Source organism: Camponotus vicinus, unplaced genomic scaffold, assembly GCF_025532165.1.
Source record: "Camponotus vicinus isolate PSW18456_S1 unplaced genomic scaffold, iyCamVici1.0 SCAF_5, whole genome shotgun sequence".
Taxonomy (NCBI): domain Eukaryota; kingdom Metazoa; phylum Arthropoda; class Insecta; order Hymenoptera; family Formicidae; genus Camponotus; species Camponotus vicinus.
The window spans coordinates 18,522,590-18,541,789 of record NW_028141977.1 but is presented as its reverse complement, the minus strand read 5'-3'; the positions used below and the strand labels follow the sequence as shown (position 1 = coordinate 18,541,789).

The 19,200-nt window shown below is 36.4% G+C and overlaps 3 protein-coding genes and 1 long non-coding RNA gene across 10 annotated transcripts in view; 2 read left to right on the top strand and 2 right to left on the bottom strand.

Annotated features, from left to right (window-relative positions):
- Positions 1–5,902, bottom strand: part of Syx1a (syntaxin 1A) — a 79,622-nt gene extending 73,720 nt beyond the window's left edge. For 2 of the 6 annotated variants that reach the window (XM_083100733.1, XM_083100732.1), the window contains exon 1: positions 5,638–5,901. In XM_083100733.1, coding sequence (XP_082956859.1) covers positions 5,638–5,670 — 33 coding nt within the window. In that variant the 5' untranslated portion in view covers positions 5,671–5,901. Of the gene's footprint in view, positions 1–5,637 lie in introns of all 6 variants that reach the window. The other 4 variants (XM_083100735.1, XM_083100736.1, XM_083100734.1 and 1 more) reach the window with 4 other exon arrangements.
- Positions 4,496–5,835, top strand: LOC145972270 (uncharacterized). Its single transcript, XR_014439116.1, has 2 exons — positions 4,496–4,746; positions 4,822–5,835. It is a non-coding gene; the product is annotated as an uncharacterized LOC145972270 (long non-coding RNA).
- Positions 5,903–7,174: 1,272 nt separating the features above from the next.
- Positions 7,175–10,076, top strand: Ran (RAN, member RAS oncogene family). 2 transcript variants are annotated; one of them, XM_083100739.1, is made up of 3 exons: positions 7,175–7,324; positions 7,942–8,429; positions 8,735–10,076. In XM_083100739.1, the coding sequence occupies exons 2-3, from the start codon at positions 7,998–8,000 to the stop codon at positions 8,948–8,950; spliced, it is 648 nt and encodes a 215-aa protein (XP_082956865.1). In that variant the 5' UTR covers positions 7,175–7,324; positions 7,942–7,997; the 3' UTR covers positions 8,951–10,076. The 2 variants fall into 2 exon arrangements, with proteins under 2 accessions (XP_082956865.1, XP_082956866.1); XM_083100740.1 differs by having other exon boundaries at positions 7,175–7,420.
- A 916-nt stretch (positions 10,077–10,992) lies between these two features.
- LOC145972265 (elongation factor Tu, mitochondrial) lies at positions 10,993–13,521 on the bottom strand. Its single transcript, XM_083100730.1, has 6 exons — positions 13,385–13,521; positions 13,142–13,194; positions 12,620–12,785; positions 12,228–12,535; positions 11,476–12,140; positions 10,993–11,400 (listed from the first exon to the last, which is right to left on the bottom strand). The coding sequence occupies exons 1-6, from the start codon at positions 13,419–13,421 to the stop codon at positions 11,211–11,213; spliced, it is 1,419 nt and encodes a 472-aa protein (XP_082956856.1). The 5' UTR covers positions 13,422–13,521; the 3' UTR covers positions 10,993–11,210.
- Between the last annotated feature and the right edge of the window lie 5,679 nt (positions 13,522–19,200).

Below are 19,200 nucleotides of genomic sequence, written 5' to 3'. Positions count from 1 at the left end.
TATATTTTCAAACTTAACCATTTGGAGAAGCAAAAATAATGTTCTTCCATAAAATTCTATAAAAAAATAAAATGTTAGATTACTAAAATAATTATCCATGAAAGTGATATTTATTATATAACTTATGTCATGTTTCCACAATGTTGTATTTACATTTTCATTAGCAATTTATATAATATTTAGACATATAAAATAAAATAGAGACATAAATATAATCGTGACCTGTTTTAAAAAATTATAAAAATGTTTAATGTATGCGATATTTCATATAATCCGCGCCCCATAAAAATGTACATACATAAAATACAAAAAAAAGAAGTATCACTGATAAAATTTATGGAATTAAAAACGTATAATTTTATTAAACAAAACTATGCGGTACGTTGTACTTTTTCTCTTTCTAACGTCTATACAATCTCTACTGCTACAGTTAATGCATAATTTTTCTTGCATAATAATCGACACGTGCAGACGCCTCGCGCCTGTTAGTTTCGCGGCCGCGCTCGTTTCTATCGCCCTAGTTGCCGCTCTCGGGGTCCTCGCTTAATCGATACGATATTTGCATACAATTAAGAAACGATTATAGACATCGCGATTGCGACAAAAGGACCGAAGAGTGTATCGTTCCTCTCTTCGCAATCGATATCGCGTCCAAATATCGCGATGGCACAAATAATATATTTCGATAATGACAGGTACACGCAAACATGGAGTAAAATAATAACGTTACCCAAACAAAGTTTAGCGCGATGACCACGACGGCAACTATAACATTATGTGTATCTCTCGACTCTGTAGCATATGCGAGTTGGGAGTGAAATCGATATAATTCTGGTTAGTTGGCGGTTACGATGCTATAAACGCGTAAACACGATGCTTTATGTGTTTATTCGCGACAACGGAAACTCGGACAGAACTTGGGGCAAAATAATTTGTATATCCATTAGCAATGGAGATTGAATATTCATCTCGATATTGTAACAATTTCAAACTTTGCTCCTTTAATTACGAAAAATATTTCACCCGCAGCCGCACACACGTTACAACTATCTGTAACTTTTCAATTAATCGAAATATATAAAATTTCGTAACGCGATATTTCCCGATACTTCGTATCGATAAATTTCGGCAACATAATTTGAAATACCGCGGTTTTCTCACTCCCTCGAGCTTGCGCGCGCTTTCGCAGAAATTAAGTAGTGTTATATCGATCAACTTTTATATAAACTTTTTGCACTTTATTTCATATTTTACAATACATATATAATTTATACTGTATAGTGGCATATTTAGATGCTATCTTATGCCTAACGTAATTTTCGCGCGATCGATTATTGTTCCCGTTTCGACTCATGCCGTGCTAAGCCTGAATCGCACCAGCAGTCTGGGTTAACTACTTTAGATCAACAATTTGATATATTTTTCTAAATTGCAGTTATATCTATAGTACAGAGCAAAATCAGTGATTAAACAGAAATAGCTTTAATCGATTTTTCCTGCTGTCGGAATTCTATATCTTGTACACGTGCATGTTCCAGTTTATATATTTTATCCCAAATATATATATTTATCTCAAATTAAAATACATTTTCTCCTAAATAATTCACAAAACAAATAGAGAATTTATGAAACCGTTCTTTCCCCGAATAAAAAATCAAAATAATTATGCATTTATTATACTTGTTAATAATTTAATAATTTAAATACCTTTTAAATTTAAATTCGCATTTTTTAATATCATAAATTTTAAATTTAATTAAAATCTATAAGTCATAGAATTTCGATAGATTCAGATTTCGATGCGAGAAATACATGAAAATAATCTCGCGCTTATCCCCATGAAATGAAAATGAGACAATTGATATAGGAACATATTTCCGTATTTATATAAGATATGTATTTTCATATCGAAAATCGAGGTTATTCGGATTTGTACCAATTTTAATCAGAGACCTACATATTTAACGTACCAAAATATTGATATAATGCAATCTCCTACGAGGAGGCATCTTCAATTTTTCAACAAACTCGAGACATTTTCTTCCACGCCTTCGAATTCTAAGCGACAATGGATAACTTACTGCGTTCTGTCGAGCATAAGACGTTATTCGAGGTGATTATTAGCATGCCTAACGAATCGTTATGTAAACGACGAGCCTATAGTAGGGATAACCTTCATGTACGAGCTAAATCATCAAGAGAGTAAACGCGCGCCATCAGCTGGGTCAAGGAACAATCTAAAGAAAAATGGTTCTCGTCAAAAGAACAAAACGCCTCTTGTTCCTCTAAACATCACGAAAAATCACATTTTTCTCAAGAAATTAAAAAGTACTAAGAAGAAAAAAATTACGGAAAAAGATTATCTGCTACAGTTTTTACAAAAGTAAAATTAATTATTATTAATTTCAAATGATAGATTCTCGTTGTTTAATATAAATTAATATATTATATTTTACAGATATGTTTTATTATATTTGTTAATTATAAACATTTGAAAAAATTATTACATATAAAACAAATTTAACATTTTTCTGTAAAAAATATTGCAACAAGCAATATACCATAAAACGTTTGGAACATTTGATATCTTTCTCAAGTCTTGAGAGTTTATAAAGATATGTGGATCGGCATCAAATATATTGATATATTTTGAAAGAAAGAAGAAAAATTGCGAGATTGCGTCGTACACGTATAATCCGCGAGAATATACTGGAAATCTTTATGGCGAACATAAAAGGTCACGGCACACTCTCTAGGAGATAGCGACGTAACGTATGAATCACAATTGTAATAAACTCGCGATCATTTTCGAGAGAGAATTATCTCATACCGAGCGCGAAAAAATGTCTCGCAATTCGTATCGTCTCATAAAAGAATCTCGGTTATTTATAGAAGATGCTCGCATTTTTTATGCAAAGCGACAAGGACGATAATAACCGAGCGATGTAAATGCGGGATGAATTTTAATTTCTTGCGTTTCTCTCATCTTACAATGGAATATTATACTCCCTTTCTCTTCCTCGAAAGTTATAAATAATTATTATAAAAGCGGAATGAAATAAATACGAGTCAAAGGAAGATTATGATGCAAGGATAAAGGATTTCTGAATACGTGTAATTTACAGATATAAAAAAATGAACATTTTCAATTTCTTTCGTTCAGATTATTCTCAACCCTGTCGGAAAATATTGTCATTCTTGTTATCCTGTTTTTACAATTATTTCTTTTACAATATGTTTTATTGTAATTATATTTAAAAATCCACCACGTCGAGCATCTTCCATAAAAAATAGCGTCATTACTGTTCTAAAAAATTTTTAAGAAATATACATATAATTGTATATAAGATAAGCTATCTCTTTTGATATGTAACTTTAAATTGTCTAAGATATATAAATTTATATTATAATATAAAACGAATTTTCGAAATCGTTTCGAGATAAATTCAAATAATAATCTCGTATCTTTTGTAATAATATTGCAATAAACATTATTGTGTAATATAATGATATTGTTTCCGAAAGACTAATGGTTTAATAATAGTCAATGATAAACACAAGGAAATCCGTTGGTAACATGGATTCTACGCCCATACATACTTTCCACGAATGCCACCGACTAATGAGTCATCGAGTATCAAGCTAGCGTGATACTTGATGCGTGTCGTGTATCTTTCAAAACAAAATTAGGTATATTAATTGAAAATTAAGGATGAAAAGAGCAAGTTGGGTCAAATAATCTCCGCTCTATCATTACTGTTAATTATTGTAATGTAAATCATAAATAAATAAATAAATAAATAAATAAATAAATAAATAGTTTTGTTTAACAAAATTTTGCAAAATTAATTTGAAATATTCATAGTATCTTAAAGAGATTAAAAAAAATTTCAAACTTGCAAAGATATTATATATTGAAAAAAATATTTATAATTTTAATCTCTCAATCATTAAAGAGATATGTAAAAGATTGAACCAAAAATATTCATGACACAGAAAGCTAAATAATTTACCAGCGATAAAAGCAATGTTTTCGAATTATTGAACTAAAAGTTTGTAGCATTTTACGTTATTGCTGATTTTCGATCGTCAATAATGTTACATTTTATGGGTGTATCTTCGTCTTATATCGGAAGTCATATATTTTGATTCAATCGATATCTCTCTCCTGCTTTCATGCAAAACACGAAGTATGTATGTACATATTGCATATTCGATATCGTCAATGATATCATTAACAAGTTGACAAGGAGTCCACAAGCGTGACACAACGATAGTACCTGTCCCTTTCCTCTCCCTCCCGCCGCTATTATCAATTAAAACGAATCTTGGCGAATTCGAAACCGGTTTCACGCACAATACCCTCGAATATTCGACAGGTGCAATCGCGTTGCATTTATATGACGAATTTTACCGCATTGAACCGTGCACCGTTGGAACATTGCCACGATTAATCCTTTCATGCGACGTGACATTTGTTCCAGCCTGACGAATATTTGTCACGATGATCCGTTATTAAAGTCGACTGACAGCTTTAGTGGCTGAAATTTTTTTCCTCCTCGGATTCCTTTCGCATCATTGTCTCTGTCTCGACGTTTTAAATATCATCGAAAATATTCCAAAATACGCGCATATGTATAATCATGGAGAGACCATGTTTTGCAAATTTTTTTTGTTTGTGTCTTCATCTCGATATTTTATTATATCATCAAATTGAGATCGAAAATATCATAAAAATATTCCAAGGTACACGTACGTGTTATTATTTCAAAGAGAATGTTTTGTGTATTATTTTAAAGAGAATGTTTTGTGTAAATATAGCGAGGGAACGGACAACAGTGTCCTTCAAAGCGACCTAAGCGAAGCGCGAACTTGACAGCCACGCGAGTACGTTAACCAGCGAATTAAGGTGACATAATTTTGAAAAAAAATTCAATTTTTGACACACAAATATGGAAACATACATCTTGCGAATCGGCCGATTGATTTGTCATGAATGAACGTGGGACGTCGTGATCGCGCGCCTACGATATTCGAAGCTTCGCCGGACAATCGCCGACGATGGGGGATACGTTCTCCATTCATCCGCGCCTCGCCAATAAGTGACAAGGTCGGCCATGGTCGCCATGGACCCGGGCGCGACACGACGATCGGTCCCGTGGTCTCGACATCGTAAGAACCGACGACGATGACGATGACAACCGCGACGACCTTCGGTTCTCGTTGTACGAGATACCGATCGGTACAGCGGGAACACCTGTCAGCTCGAGCGAGTAAACGAGACGCCTGTCATCCGCCGCCGGTTACGCCTTCCCGATAACGAGCCGAGCCGGTGCCGACGATGAGACCATCGACTCGACTCGAGCCGAGTGATTTGCAAGACGACAAGCGCAAGTTTGCGCGCTCGCTGACGTTTAAAACTCGCGACGGGAGAGTCGCGGGGCGTGAGTTACGCGTGTACACGAGTGCGTGAGGTGTACGCGTGTCGACTCGGTTAGCTGGTGGCACCGCGTACGTAACATGGGTGAGATAGAGATGAAAAAAGACGCGGAGAGCGAGCGGTAGAAAAGTCAAATCGGAGAGAGAAAGAGAGACGGAGAGAGAGGAGTAATCTCTCTCTCGACGAGATTCACTCACCGCGACGAGGGCTGCTAATCTATCCTTGGTCATGATGAAGGGTGACGAGGAGTTGCGAGTCAGCGGGCGATGTACGGAGCGGCGTGTCTAGCGGGTAATCCCATTCACGGTTTTATCCATGTACGACGTGCACGGCCACTAAAAAACTAAAGGAAACGACGGACGCACTAGCACCGCGAGAGAGGCACGATCGTAAAATCGATACACTCGCGAACTCGCCTGCTTCTGCAGTGCCGTCCCGACGCGACGCGCACGCGCCGATGACGTCAACTTCGCTTCCCAGGGACGGCGCGGCCGGCGCCGGCGGCGCCCCGTCGAACGGATAAACAATCGCCGGAGCAAGGACGTGACTTTCAATCTCGGGCCCTCTCACGTTCGCTTCCTTCTCCTATTTTCGCACTCTTCCGTACCATGCGCGCGTATAATGTTTACAAACACTGACATGTACATTGTTACGCGAAAGAATATTGTAAATACAATAATATATTGGAAAATCTACTGTAACGTATATTTTAGAATCGCGTAGATGTAAAATATAAATTGCGACGTGTGTCCTAAATTAAATATCTATCGAAGCAACAACAAAAAAATGCAAATAATAGTAACATTAATATAAAGTATTAATTAAAAAGTTTCTGGGTTATATGTTTCTCATCTTTATGATGAGAAAATAGAAAAAAATATTGAAAATGATTTAATTATATGCATACATATAAACATAAAATGTAGAATTATGTGTGAGATGTAATTCAAATTAAATTTGCAAAATTATAATAATCAAGTAAATTTAATTTCTTCGTGTAGTTATTTGGCGCCAATTCAAATCTGATATTTAATACACAGATTTAATTATACGATTTTTGATACGTTTCGTATCAAAAAATTACATCCTGTACGTTTTAATTAAATAATTAATTACTCGATTCTACATCACTAAATGTGTGAATGTCCGTTTTAAAAGCGATTTTATCTATTAAAGATAGATTAATCCTCATTATAAATATAAAACATTCTGCATAATAAAGGGACAAGATCAAAGATCAAAATTGCAATTAATTAATTACCTGCGAACCCACACAATGCATTTGTCATTTCAAATAATGCAAGAAAAATTGAAAAAAAATGAAGGAGAGAACGCGGCAAAAATATCTCAAATTAATTACATGGATCGAGGCGACAAATATCCATCATCCCAAGCTTCCTCGTGATACACGCTTCATTTATTCCGGTCGTGCGATCCCGTTTCGCGCGCTCGCCGCGAAATAACCGATCGTTTCCGAAGGAAGCGGACGTCCCTCGCGCGAAAACGACGAGCAAAATCGCTCGAACGGCCTCCCTTTCAACATTTGCCGCCACAGGATGAATCTCGAGCGCCCTTGCAACTGCACCGTCTCGCGCGTCGGGTGCACCGGCAACGGAATGGCGCGCAGATGTCGCTGGCGGCGCGTTTCCGGCGAGTCGGGTCAATTGCGAGAATTTCAGCGTCCGTCGAGGTGAAAGCGCGCGCGATCTCGTCGCCGAGGAAGTCGCGGTAAATCGAGTCCGATTTTTTCCCGTCCGCCCCGCGCCCGATCGCATCCCGATCGCGTTCACGTCGCGACTCGACGAATCGACGAAGGTGGCAGGTCGCCTCCGCTTGTCCGCCCCAGAGGAACGCCATTGTGAGCCGTAGCGACTGTGCCGTGCGGTGAGTGTACCGTTCATTTTCACGTGCATTCGCCGTCCACCCGGGAAAATTTCGTACTCGCGTCGAGTCCGAGAGCCGCGCCGGGCGGAGTCGACGGTAATAACGACAGGCCGCGCGCGGCGAGCGGATACGTCGCGAGATACGTCAGTCGTGACGAGAGTGAAATCGGAGGGAAAATTGTGCGGCCTTTTGCGCCTTCGCCGTTCGACAGGCGCCATTTCCATGTCGCGCGCCGCGCCAGCGATTATCCCGCTGGATCCCGAGCGCGTGCCTTGACCCGGCTTCTTTCCCTCGCGCCCGCGATTCCCGCGTGTTGTCCGATATTCGGTTATCGCGAGGGTACCTCGAGACGCGTGTCGAGTCTCTTGTCTCGATCACGTTTCCAACGCGTGACCGCCAAGTTTTCCAGTAGCTTCGATCGGCGGGTGTCCTTGGTCGATTTTTCTCAGACCTCCCTCGTCCACGTAAATCTTGGATTCGACGCGAATCTTCACCTCTCTCGCGATATTCGCGAAAGTAGAAATGTTTGAAAAATCGTCTCGCGGAATCTCGCGTGATTTCTTCTGCTCGCTGCATAAGGCGGTAAGCTAGGATCTAATCAGTCTCTCTGTTTGCAGAAACGTGACATTTCCTGACATCGATCAAGTTTACGGAAAAATTAACAGTAATAAAAATGGCAAACGAACCCGATATGCCCACCTTCAAGTGCGTGCTCGTCGGCGACGGTGGTACCGGTAAGACCACCTTCGTTAAACGGCATCTTACCGGTGAATTCGAAAAGAAGTACGTCGCCACTCTGGGTGTAGAGGTGCATCCGCTCATCTTCCACACCAATCGTGGACCGATCCGTTTCAACGTCTGGGATACGGCCGGTCAGGAAAAGTTCGGAGGTCTGCGCGATGGCTATTATATTCAAGGACAGTGTGCTGTAATCATGTTCGATGTCACATCCAGAGTGACGTATAAAAATGTACCCAACTGGCACAGAGATCTGGTCCGTGTCTGCGAAAACATACCGATTGTTCTCTGCGGTAACAAAGTCGACATCAAGGATAGGAAAGTAAAGGCCAAGAGTATCGTGTTTCACAGGAAGAAGAATCTACAGGTATATATCTATTTGGAAGGCAATATTTCTACTATACTAAACTAAACTATATATAAATATTCTTCAAATTATATACATATATATATATACATATATATATTTAATTATTTTTCTTACATATGTTTAAGCTTTTTTTTTTCTCTATTTTATTTTTTGTTTTATGATGATTCAGTACTCTGATATAAAGTGAAGAAATTACACTGTCCCTCTAATCTGAATTCTAATTACATTATCCCTCCAATATAATGTTATAATGTTACAGAATATAAACAAGATATACAATTTTGGTATTTTTTACATTTCAGTACTACGACATCAGTGCAAAAAGTAATTACAACTTTGAAAAACCTTTTCTCTGGTTGGCACGCAAGTTGATCGGAGATCCAAATTTGGAATTTGTCGCTATGCCTGCGCTACTGCCGCCGGAAGTTACTATGGATCCACAGTGGCAGCAACAGATCGAGAAAGATCTCAAGGAAGCTCAAGAAACGGCATTACCAGAAGACGACGAAGACCTTTAGTTTATTTAATACTGTGGATGTGGCCTTTACGGAGAGTAAGGCCTACTATACGAGTGTCCCTTGGATGTACCGCGCACTCGTGTTTCTTTATATAGAGATCGAAGATTCTTTCTTTGAAGAAAATAATAATTACATATTTACAAAAGCAATTATTTAGTTCAATAAACATTATTCTGGATAATTTTGATGTAATTTTTTGGATCTTATACTATTGTTATCATTATAGCCTTAAAGATGGGTCATGTGGATATATTAATGCGAAATACACGCATGTGTGATTGTGTATGCAAATCTATCTACACTTGCATGTTTAGATTTTGTAAAATTCTCATGTAAGAGGAAACAATAATGTCATATAAATTTATAAATTAAAAATGGAACAAAAGGAGCGAAGGTGAAACAATTTGTGATACCAGTTCATAGAATACAGTCTGCTGAAACTGTTGTACGTGATGTAATAATGAAACGATCTAAACGAATTCTTCGCATTTTTCGATTCGCTCGCTTGTATAAATGTGCGTGCGTGCGTGCGTGTGTGTACATATATACGTGAGAAATGGGAATTGTGTAAAAGGCGTGCTGTATATTAAATACAATCGCGCTAACCCACTTTAAGGCATATCTGAAATAACAATATTTGTTTTTTATGTTTCGTTTTTATCGTTTTCTGACATCAAGTGTAGAATACAAACTGCCAATTCTGAAATAGATGTATACAATAGTTCGGCATGCAGATTGCATCAGTTTACAAGAAAGAATCTTGCGATATGCATATAATTGCAAATTTTTATAAGCAAAAAATGAATGTATCATTTGTTCAACTTAAATTATATAAACAGAGTGTTTTTTTTTCTATACAAGAGTTTTGTTTAAAAGTACGTGAAACTGTTAACCCACCCTTTCAAATCATTGTTCCCGATAACTAATTAACAGAAAAAATAAACTATGTGTAAATTACACTGCTGAATTTTTAGCATAGAACGAAATTAGAGGAATGACATTGCAACATGTATATTTAATTCTTGTACACTTCTAATAGCGTTTCATTATTCTGCTTGAAGCAGATTGTACCGCGCTGATGTATGAACTTTAATAAATTATGAAACTGTTTTTAAAGCTATAAAAATTTTCGGACTTTTGTGTATTAATCGCGCAATTCCCGACGTTTTATTAACGTATTGTTTATTTCAAAATGTACTTGATCATACATTGTATTTCTTATATAGATGCATGAAAACACTAAGAAAGAAATGAGATATATTTGATAAACATATGCTTACAATATATTTGAATTAATAATAGACTACCATCATCAGAGTCCGGATCTCAGTGCAGTTTTCCTCACTCCAAGTGCATGCTAGCGGCCGAGCATCGCGAAAAGCAGTACCATCTACTCCGTGCCGGTCTAACGTAGCAAAGAGAGCACCGTGGCGTAGAATATAAATATATATACATCTATATAATAATAAAAATATATAATAAAAAATGTGTATAAGTACATAGTATATACATATATGTATATACTATGTTTATACATATGACTTATATATAATTTATAACATTAAATAAACATATAATTCTGTATTAATTTATACATATTTATATATAATATAAATTTATATATAATATATAATATATATAATATATATAATATATATATAATATATTTATATATATATATGTATATAATATATATAAATATATAAATATATATATATATAATATATTTTATATATAAATATATATATTTTATAATATATTTTATATATAAATATATATATATAATATATTTATATATAATATAATATAATTTATATATAATATATATGTATTCGTATTGTATGTCACGGTGCGCTCTTTGCTACGTTAGACCGCCGTAGCATAGACGGTACTGCTTTTCGCGACGCTCAGCCGCTAGCATGCACTTGGAGTGGGGGAAACGGGACCGAGGTCCGGACTCTGATCATCTCTCACACTATTCTACGTTAATGACTAAAATTATAAGGATTATCTCTCTATAATAAAATGGTAAAAATACCTCATTTAAATATATAATTAACTTATATATTTAGCATTACAATATCTGCGTCGATGTCACATTTTGCACATTTATCAAACTAACTTCCATTTCAAAGGAATGTCGGATATTTTGAATAAAGACTCATTTCAGTTTTGATCGAGATCCGACTATCTGATTTGACATATGTTTCTTTTTGTTATAGCATGATTATGATTTATTTTAACAAATATTTTTCGAGTTCTACTGTTTTTGCTGTTGCTTCAACTCCTTCTTTGCTTTCTTACCTTCAAGAAGGGCTACTCGCTCTGAATCGGTAAGCGGTTTTAGAGTGTTAGTAACCACACCGGTTCCTACAGTCACTATTCCATCTCGTAATGTGAAGCGCTGTCCTTTTTCTAATACCATTGGTCTTATCAACTTTAGTATCAATCTGCAACAAAAGAGCACAATAAATATACATGACAAATTTTCAAAAAACTATACATGTAAATGAAATATGTCTTACGTAGCATCCTCTCCTGGCATGGCTAAATTTTTATTCCCTCCTACAGCACTCTGTACTGCAATATCCCATGTTTTACAAAACATTTGTAATTGTATCAGATTTGTTACAGGTTTCTTTCTGCCTCCTTCCTCCTGCTTCAATATATACACTTGCGTTTCTATGTGATCGTACGCCTTCATGGTACCAGGTTTGCACATTACCATGCCTCTTCTAACTTCGTCTCTCTTTAAACCTCTTATTAGAGCACCGAGTTGATCTCCTGCTTGGGCTTCGTCCAATATCTGATGGAACATCTCTATACCTGTGACTGTACTTTTCAAAACTTTGTTGTGACCAATAAGCTCGCATTCCGTTCCTTTTTTAAGTTTTCCGCGCTCCAATCTACCAGTGACCACAGTACCTCTTCCAGGAATAGAATATACATTCTCTACCGGGAGTAGGAAGGGCTTATCCAGATCTCTTTGAGGAGTCGGAATATTTTTGTCTATCACTTCCAACAATTGTAGGATAGCTTGCGCACCTATTTCAGGATTCTTTCCTTCGAGCGCACAGAGCGCACTACCCTTCACTATCGAGATGTTATCGCCGTCATAGCCCATTTCAGAAAACAATTCTCGTATCTCCATTTCTACTAACTCAACCATTTCTGAATCAGCCGCATCAACCTAAAAGACATTAAAAGATATGATTTCGATACCATGTGTACTTGTGTTTACTCTTTTACTCTTAACAATCTTTTGTATATGTTATACCTTGTTAATAAATACAACGATGTGCTGGATACCAATTTGTTTAGCAAGGAGCAAGTGTTCTCTAGTCTGTGGCATTGTACCATCTGTGGCAGCGACAACCAGTATAGCGCCATCCATCTGTGCCGTTCCTGTGATCATATTTTTAATGTAATCAGCATGACCTGGACAATCTGTGTGTCCATAATGGCGATTTTCTGTCTGGTACTCTACATGCGCGACGTTAATGGTAATTCCACGAGCTTGCTCTTCAGGAGCATTGTCAATCTCGCTATATCCCTTAGCTGTTGCTAGTTCCTTTTCAGATAATACTGTTTATAACAATATTTTATGTTTATTCATGTTTCTGTTCATATAACAAATAAAGCAAAGTATAATTATATATATATAGGTACCTTTGGTAATAGCTGCTGTCAGAGTTGTTTTGCCATGATCTACATGACCAATAGTACCTACATTACAATGTGGTTTGTCACGGGAGTATATTTTCTTCTCTGCATAGAACCTTTGGCTGATAACAGTTGGAAGGAACAGTCGACTATTCAATTGATGACGACGTTGCTAAAATAGTACAGTATTATAATGTATAATCAAAGAAAATTAAAATTTAGCTATACATTAACAGTACGGCAAATCATATTGAATCTTACATAAAAGATCTACATAAAAGATATATACATTTAGAGGTAAAAATTTAAGAAAGTCGAGAAAAGTACAAATATTAACGCGAAGTAAAAATACTATAATTTTTTAATAAAACGTTGATTCGAATAGCATATATTTGTAAAAAAAATTTTTATTGATAACACGATTTATTTGAATATTAGCTTTTATATAGCCAGTGTAATCGCTATTATCGTCAGCCATGAATACGTGAAATTAACGAATCGTTGTTGACAGCAAACATAAGAACCTACGCATTTAGGCAGTTGCTTCGTGAAGATGATCTGCCTGAGGGTTTGTCTCAGCACTGAAACAGAAATATGTGATTAAAATGATGTTTTACTGATACTTTCAAAGTGCCTAACCCAATTTCATCACGTGTGATAATCATGTCGAGGAGATTCCGGCGACAAGACAACGTTTAAGGAATGATCAGTAAAGTTTATCGGAAAGATTCCCATCGCGTAGGCGTGAATATAAATCTCTTGTATCCTTACCGGGATTGAAAATCGCTCTTGTAGAAATGAGAGCCATATTTCTCAAAAAATCACTCAATAACGAAACGCAACAACTCGCGTTAATCTCCGGCAAGTGACGAAAACTCTCGAGAACTCGCCGGAGAGAACTGCACTAACTGCAGAGAACAAATGGAACGTGCTGCCCCTTATGCAACACCCGTGGCAGCTCGAGAAAAGACCTGAATTATCAGCGGTGGCAAGGTAGAAAAATGTATGAACCTTACCTTAGGGCGCGTTCACATCTTGGTAGAAAAGCAGAAGCCAATCGAACTCGCGCTGGTAGTTACAATTTATACTTTTTGCTCTTCTAATGTACTGCTTACACACTGCTTATTACCAGTGTGAATGCACCCTAATGGATTCGCAATCAGTTTTGGAGGTGATTGGACGTTTAAACGTACAAGGATTGCATTCTACGCACGTACAAATCTCGTAATTTCTTTTTTATTTATATGCATTTATTTAAATGTATATTAATATATTTTTGAATTTATTTTTTTATCTATTTAAATTTATAGAGTCACTTTAACACACACACACACACACATACAACTCCGATTAATTTAATTAATTTCCTACCTCGAGTAACCTGCATCTTGTTGATCTTATCTTATTGAGATGTAGGTAGAATTATTAATTTTTCGTTTCATACGTAGATGGGAAGATTAGACTTAAAAGTTAATTATATTTAGTTTTAAATAGGTTGCTGTAGTTTTATTAGTTAAACTAATCGCTCAAATTATACATGTAATTGAAGATTGATTAAATTGGTCCTGATTATATAGAATGCAGGCGCGAAATTCAGAAAAATTCAAATGCGTATTTGATAGATGCCAAAATTTACTTAATGCATTGCAGTGAAAATTGATGTTAAACGCGCATTAATTAAACTCGCGACCAGCAATGTATTTAGCGTAGTTGAAAACGAGAAAAATATAAATCGAGCTCGTGGGAATTTTAACTGACTATTTTATCATAAAACGCAACGCGCACAGCGTTAATAATCAAGCGGGATAATTAGGTCCGCAAGAATAACGAAACGGAGAAGGATAACATTATCGTCATTATATACTGCATCCCGCTGATACTCACACGGATAACAGACAAAATGTTTCGCCGAGAAGAGATAAATGAGACGAGATATCAAATTGTGTGTGTGTTCCTGTGCTATTTCTCTCGTAATTTTGACCACGATTCGTACCGTTTATACAAAATATAAAAGTGCCAAATTATCAATTACATCCAAGTTAATTGTAACGTTAGCGTTTCTTTCAATCAGGGGGTCGATTGTGTATCACACAACTTGGTGAAATGTACTAGAATATTTATAATTTCATTAGTCAATATCTAGTAAATTTGCTTACTTTTGTAATTTTCACTTAATAATGTGATACACAATTGACCCCCTGTATCGGAAGAAATGATCATTTGTTCGTATAACTTGATAAATTTGAATATTAGATCGAGAAATTTTTTTTAAATTAATTCTTTATATATAATTAATTTTTTTAATAATTATTAAAATTCAAGTTTCGATTGGAAACTAGCTAGAATTTATTTTAATGATTTCATCATGATTTTTTAAAAATAACGAATCTTCTTTTTCATACAATTGTTTCTTATTAGAGCCAATTAGATAGATAAAAATAGAAGGAAATACAAGGAAAATTATACTAGAAAGATGATTTTTAATTTCAAAAACAAAATAATTTATATATAAAATTCTTATCACACAAGTTTTAATAATTTTAAATTTTATTTCTTTTTAAATTATGGAGAAAAATTATGATAATATAAGATTCGATAAGAATACATGACATCTTATTGTGTATTTTTCAGAAAATCGACATTCTTAAAAGATTCCTCCAACAAATAAGACTCAACACTATCGAAGGATTCTAAAGATGAAGGTGCCAGCTTTGGTGATGATGATAATGTTGTCGATATCGAAGTAGTAGGAGAAGGATGATGAAGGAGTTGATTGAGAATGATGAAGGTCGCCAGACAGGTAAAGGAGCCATACAGGCCATTATTACTATATCCAATTGCACCGGCTTCATTATTCGATTATTTGCGTTTCTTTCATTTCTGGTACGTTTTTACCATCTCTACCGTCTCGGCTGATTAATGCTTCGATTATTGGTTTGAATCGAATACATTTAATAAAATACTCGAGTCTACAATGTGCTCCGGATTTTTCGTAATTTCTGTCATTTCATTCATAAACTTTTATCAGCATGAAGTACACTTTATTCTGATAATCTCGAGAAATCAATCATTAAGTGTTATCAAGAATTATAAGTTTGAAGAATATAAATAAAAACAAAAAAATTGTATAAGAAAATTAATACAAATGAAATTTAATCTTTGTAAAATTGAGAAACTCTAATCAGATTTTTTTCAAAAAAAAAATTCTTTCTACTCTTTACGATTCGACCTTTTCTTTATAAAATTCACATGTAGATGCGAGAGAAAAAAATGCCAAAAATAAAACTTGCAAATTTTCAAGTCATTAAAGTTTCTGCAAAAGCTTTAAATTTTAGTTCTTGAAGAAAAACCACAAATTCTCTCGAGGCTAATCGTCTCTTTCTCTTAATTCCGGCCATCGTTATGTCGAGTTTCTCCATTTCATTGATTGCAAATGCAGACCACGAAGTGTATGACGTATACGATAATAGACACTAAAAGGCGCGCGTAGAATGACGAAGAAAAAAAGAAGAAAAAAAATAGCGCGGCGCTTGACCCACGGGCGATTGCACCGATGCACGCGTCTGTAAAGGCGCAACGCAGAGCATTACACCGTGGGTTTCATGAATGTTTCATCGATGCGCGATGTGTATAACTGTATATCCCCACGGGCCCTTGGATATAACAGCCACCCGGCTGTTCCTCGCGCGTACAACACCTAATGGGATTTACGATTCGTCACGCCGCCGTATTTCACGGATCTGAACGCGACTTTTCGTAAGAACAACACAGTGACACTTTATTACCCCATCATATTTACCTCATCGCGCATCTTGGTGGGCCCCGAGTTTCCCGTTACGAAATGACACGGTGCGTCTTGTTTCGTGGCCACTCACGTGGAATTTTCGAACGACGACGATAACGACGATGTGACGGCTGCGCGCGAGTAATATACGTTATTACAGATCAGCGACAACATGGAAAGGGATATAAGCTATCGTATAAAACCGCGTCGCGTTTTTTTCGCAATGCACGGCTCGTTGACTCTTTGCGATTGTTCCTAGAAGTCTAATTCGATGGACGAATCTCTATGGTGATTCGAGCGATATAAACAAATGTTAAGAGTAAGAAATGATTCTTTTTCACACCCAAAAATATACGTTGCAGGTGCGCCAAAATCTCAAGAAAATTTTATTCTTAGTACTTTAATTATATATTATAAAAATAAAAAAATTTATATCTTATAATTTATAAATTTATATCACAGGATTCGAACCTTTATAAATTTTTCATATAAATTCACATATATATTAATAATTTATAAAGATTCGAACCTTTATAATTTAATTAATTTACTTCTAATATTTTAATTATATATTATAAAAATAAAAATAAAACTGATAAGACTTAGTGATTATTTTAATATGATCATGATTAGACTTCATGAAGTGACTAAAGACCTAGATTTAGATTAGAGGGTCTCTAGAAGTGACAAGCACGTAGCTTTTATACAGCCCGTAAATCATCTGAAGCTAACTCATGCAATCGCGACGAGCGGATGGACGTTTGTCGCGAAATATCGAAAAAATGCGTGTGACAAAAAATATGAGGCGAACCAAGGCTATTAAGTCGTTTACGAGGATGTCGCCGGGATAAGAAACGGTAGCGTCCTGCGGTTCGCCTGGCTATTCGACTCGAGGCACCTGCTCGGCAGGCACTGAAGTTATGGGTGAAGAAAATTGCGGCGCGTAATGCCTATCCATCGAGAAGAAACTCTTCGAGATCATTTTTCATGATCGCCGATTTTTCCCCGTCTCGCCTTGCACATTTTTTTTTCTTTCTATAACGCGGGAGGCGATAGAGTTTTAATCAGGTACGGATCGGAAGCAGATGAGCGGTAATTGTCCCATCGGAGAAAGTCTCATTTTCTTAAAAACGTAAAGTAATCCTATTTTCAAAATATTGCTAAATAACAATCAAAAGGGCAGAAATAATTTCGGAAATAATTTTCCAATCCAATTTCCATTTTTGTGATATTAGTATCAGTTATTATTATTTAATGATTCTGTAATAAAGAGGATGCACGTTAATGAATAACTCTGATTACTATTATATAATGTAATTTTTTTTCTGAATGGAAAAATATAAATAATTTTTCATATCGTATAACACGTAGATTATCAGATGCATTACTAGATTAGTAATAAAATGACCAACAATGACTATTAAATTTAATAAATGACAGCTTTTTAAAAAATTTAATAACTAATATAAAATCATCAACCGAGATAGAGTATCATATCTTCATATTTGAGAAAACTCCACTTTTGTTATTTTATGTGATCATAAAGACACGGAAGGATACAAGAGCTATTCACCCTTATTCTTTACGTTGCTGTTAAAATATTACTTAGAATATATAAATTAATAAAAAAAGTATAAGGGTTAAAATCTTTTCTAGATTTCGCGTAACGTCAAAGAATTTTCATTTCACTGTTTAACATACGGTACTTTTCCTCACTTCTTTATATTTACTTTATTAACGGGCAATCGACTTCGAGACGAAATGATACGGTAGAGATGCAGCGCGGTATGGCACACACACAAGAGAGTAGAAAATGGGGTAGGGAGGATATGCTGAAATCAAAATGTAATGGACTGAACGGTACAAGATATTAATACCACGAGCAGAGGTAAAAATATTTTCCATCAGCGCTCATTGAGGGCGCAGGACGACCGCCGCCAATCGTGATGCATCGCATCCTGTGCACGCGCCGTGATGACGATTCGCATTAAATGGGAGTACGTGTTTCGTCAGTTCGCAAAATCATCTGACCACGAACATGACCGGGGTAACAGTCGGAAGTACCGTCTGGCTGACTGACTGGCTGGCTGGCTGGCTGCTGGAGAATAACATTTGTTTGAAATCGTAACGGTGTTTACGGCCGTGTATGTAACGTCGTGCAAACCGTAGGCTACTGCGTCCATCGGGGGGCTGTTATTATCTGCATCGAGCGATCCAAGGATTAGCCTGGATTCGGCGCCGTCGCGAATTATAATGAGAGATTAAGAGAGATTGATGAGTCCTCAAGACTGGAAGATCAGACGCGGCGTTGAAGATGCGACAGCGACAAGAAACGATTAATTCGCATTTGCGTGACAGGGATTCGTAGCAAATGCTTTTGCTCTTCTCGAGATTATTTGCCGAAGAATCGATCGGCTTCAGGGGGCTCGTCCTTTTGCAGCCCCAAGTGTACCGTAATTGTTATCATGCCGAGATAAGAATCGCCCGCGAGAAGGAATTCGATGGAATCGGGACTGGTGCTTTTATTGGCGCTAAAAATGAGTCGTTTAGAGATACGATTACGCATACCTAACCGGCAATAGGACCGAGATAACCGCTTATTTATCTTATGCGTAATGAATTGGTTACGTTTGATACGTATCCCAAGGTAAGGATTATCGGGGCAACGTCCTGGAGCCTGGTCAACGATCCGCCACCGATAATCCGCACTGAGATTCGTTGACGGGATAGATCGCGATCGATGACGATGATAACCGTAAGATTCATCAAGGATCTATGCCTTAAGACGAGATTGCCAGTCAGC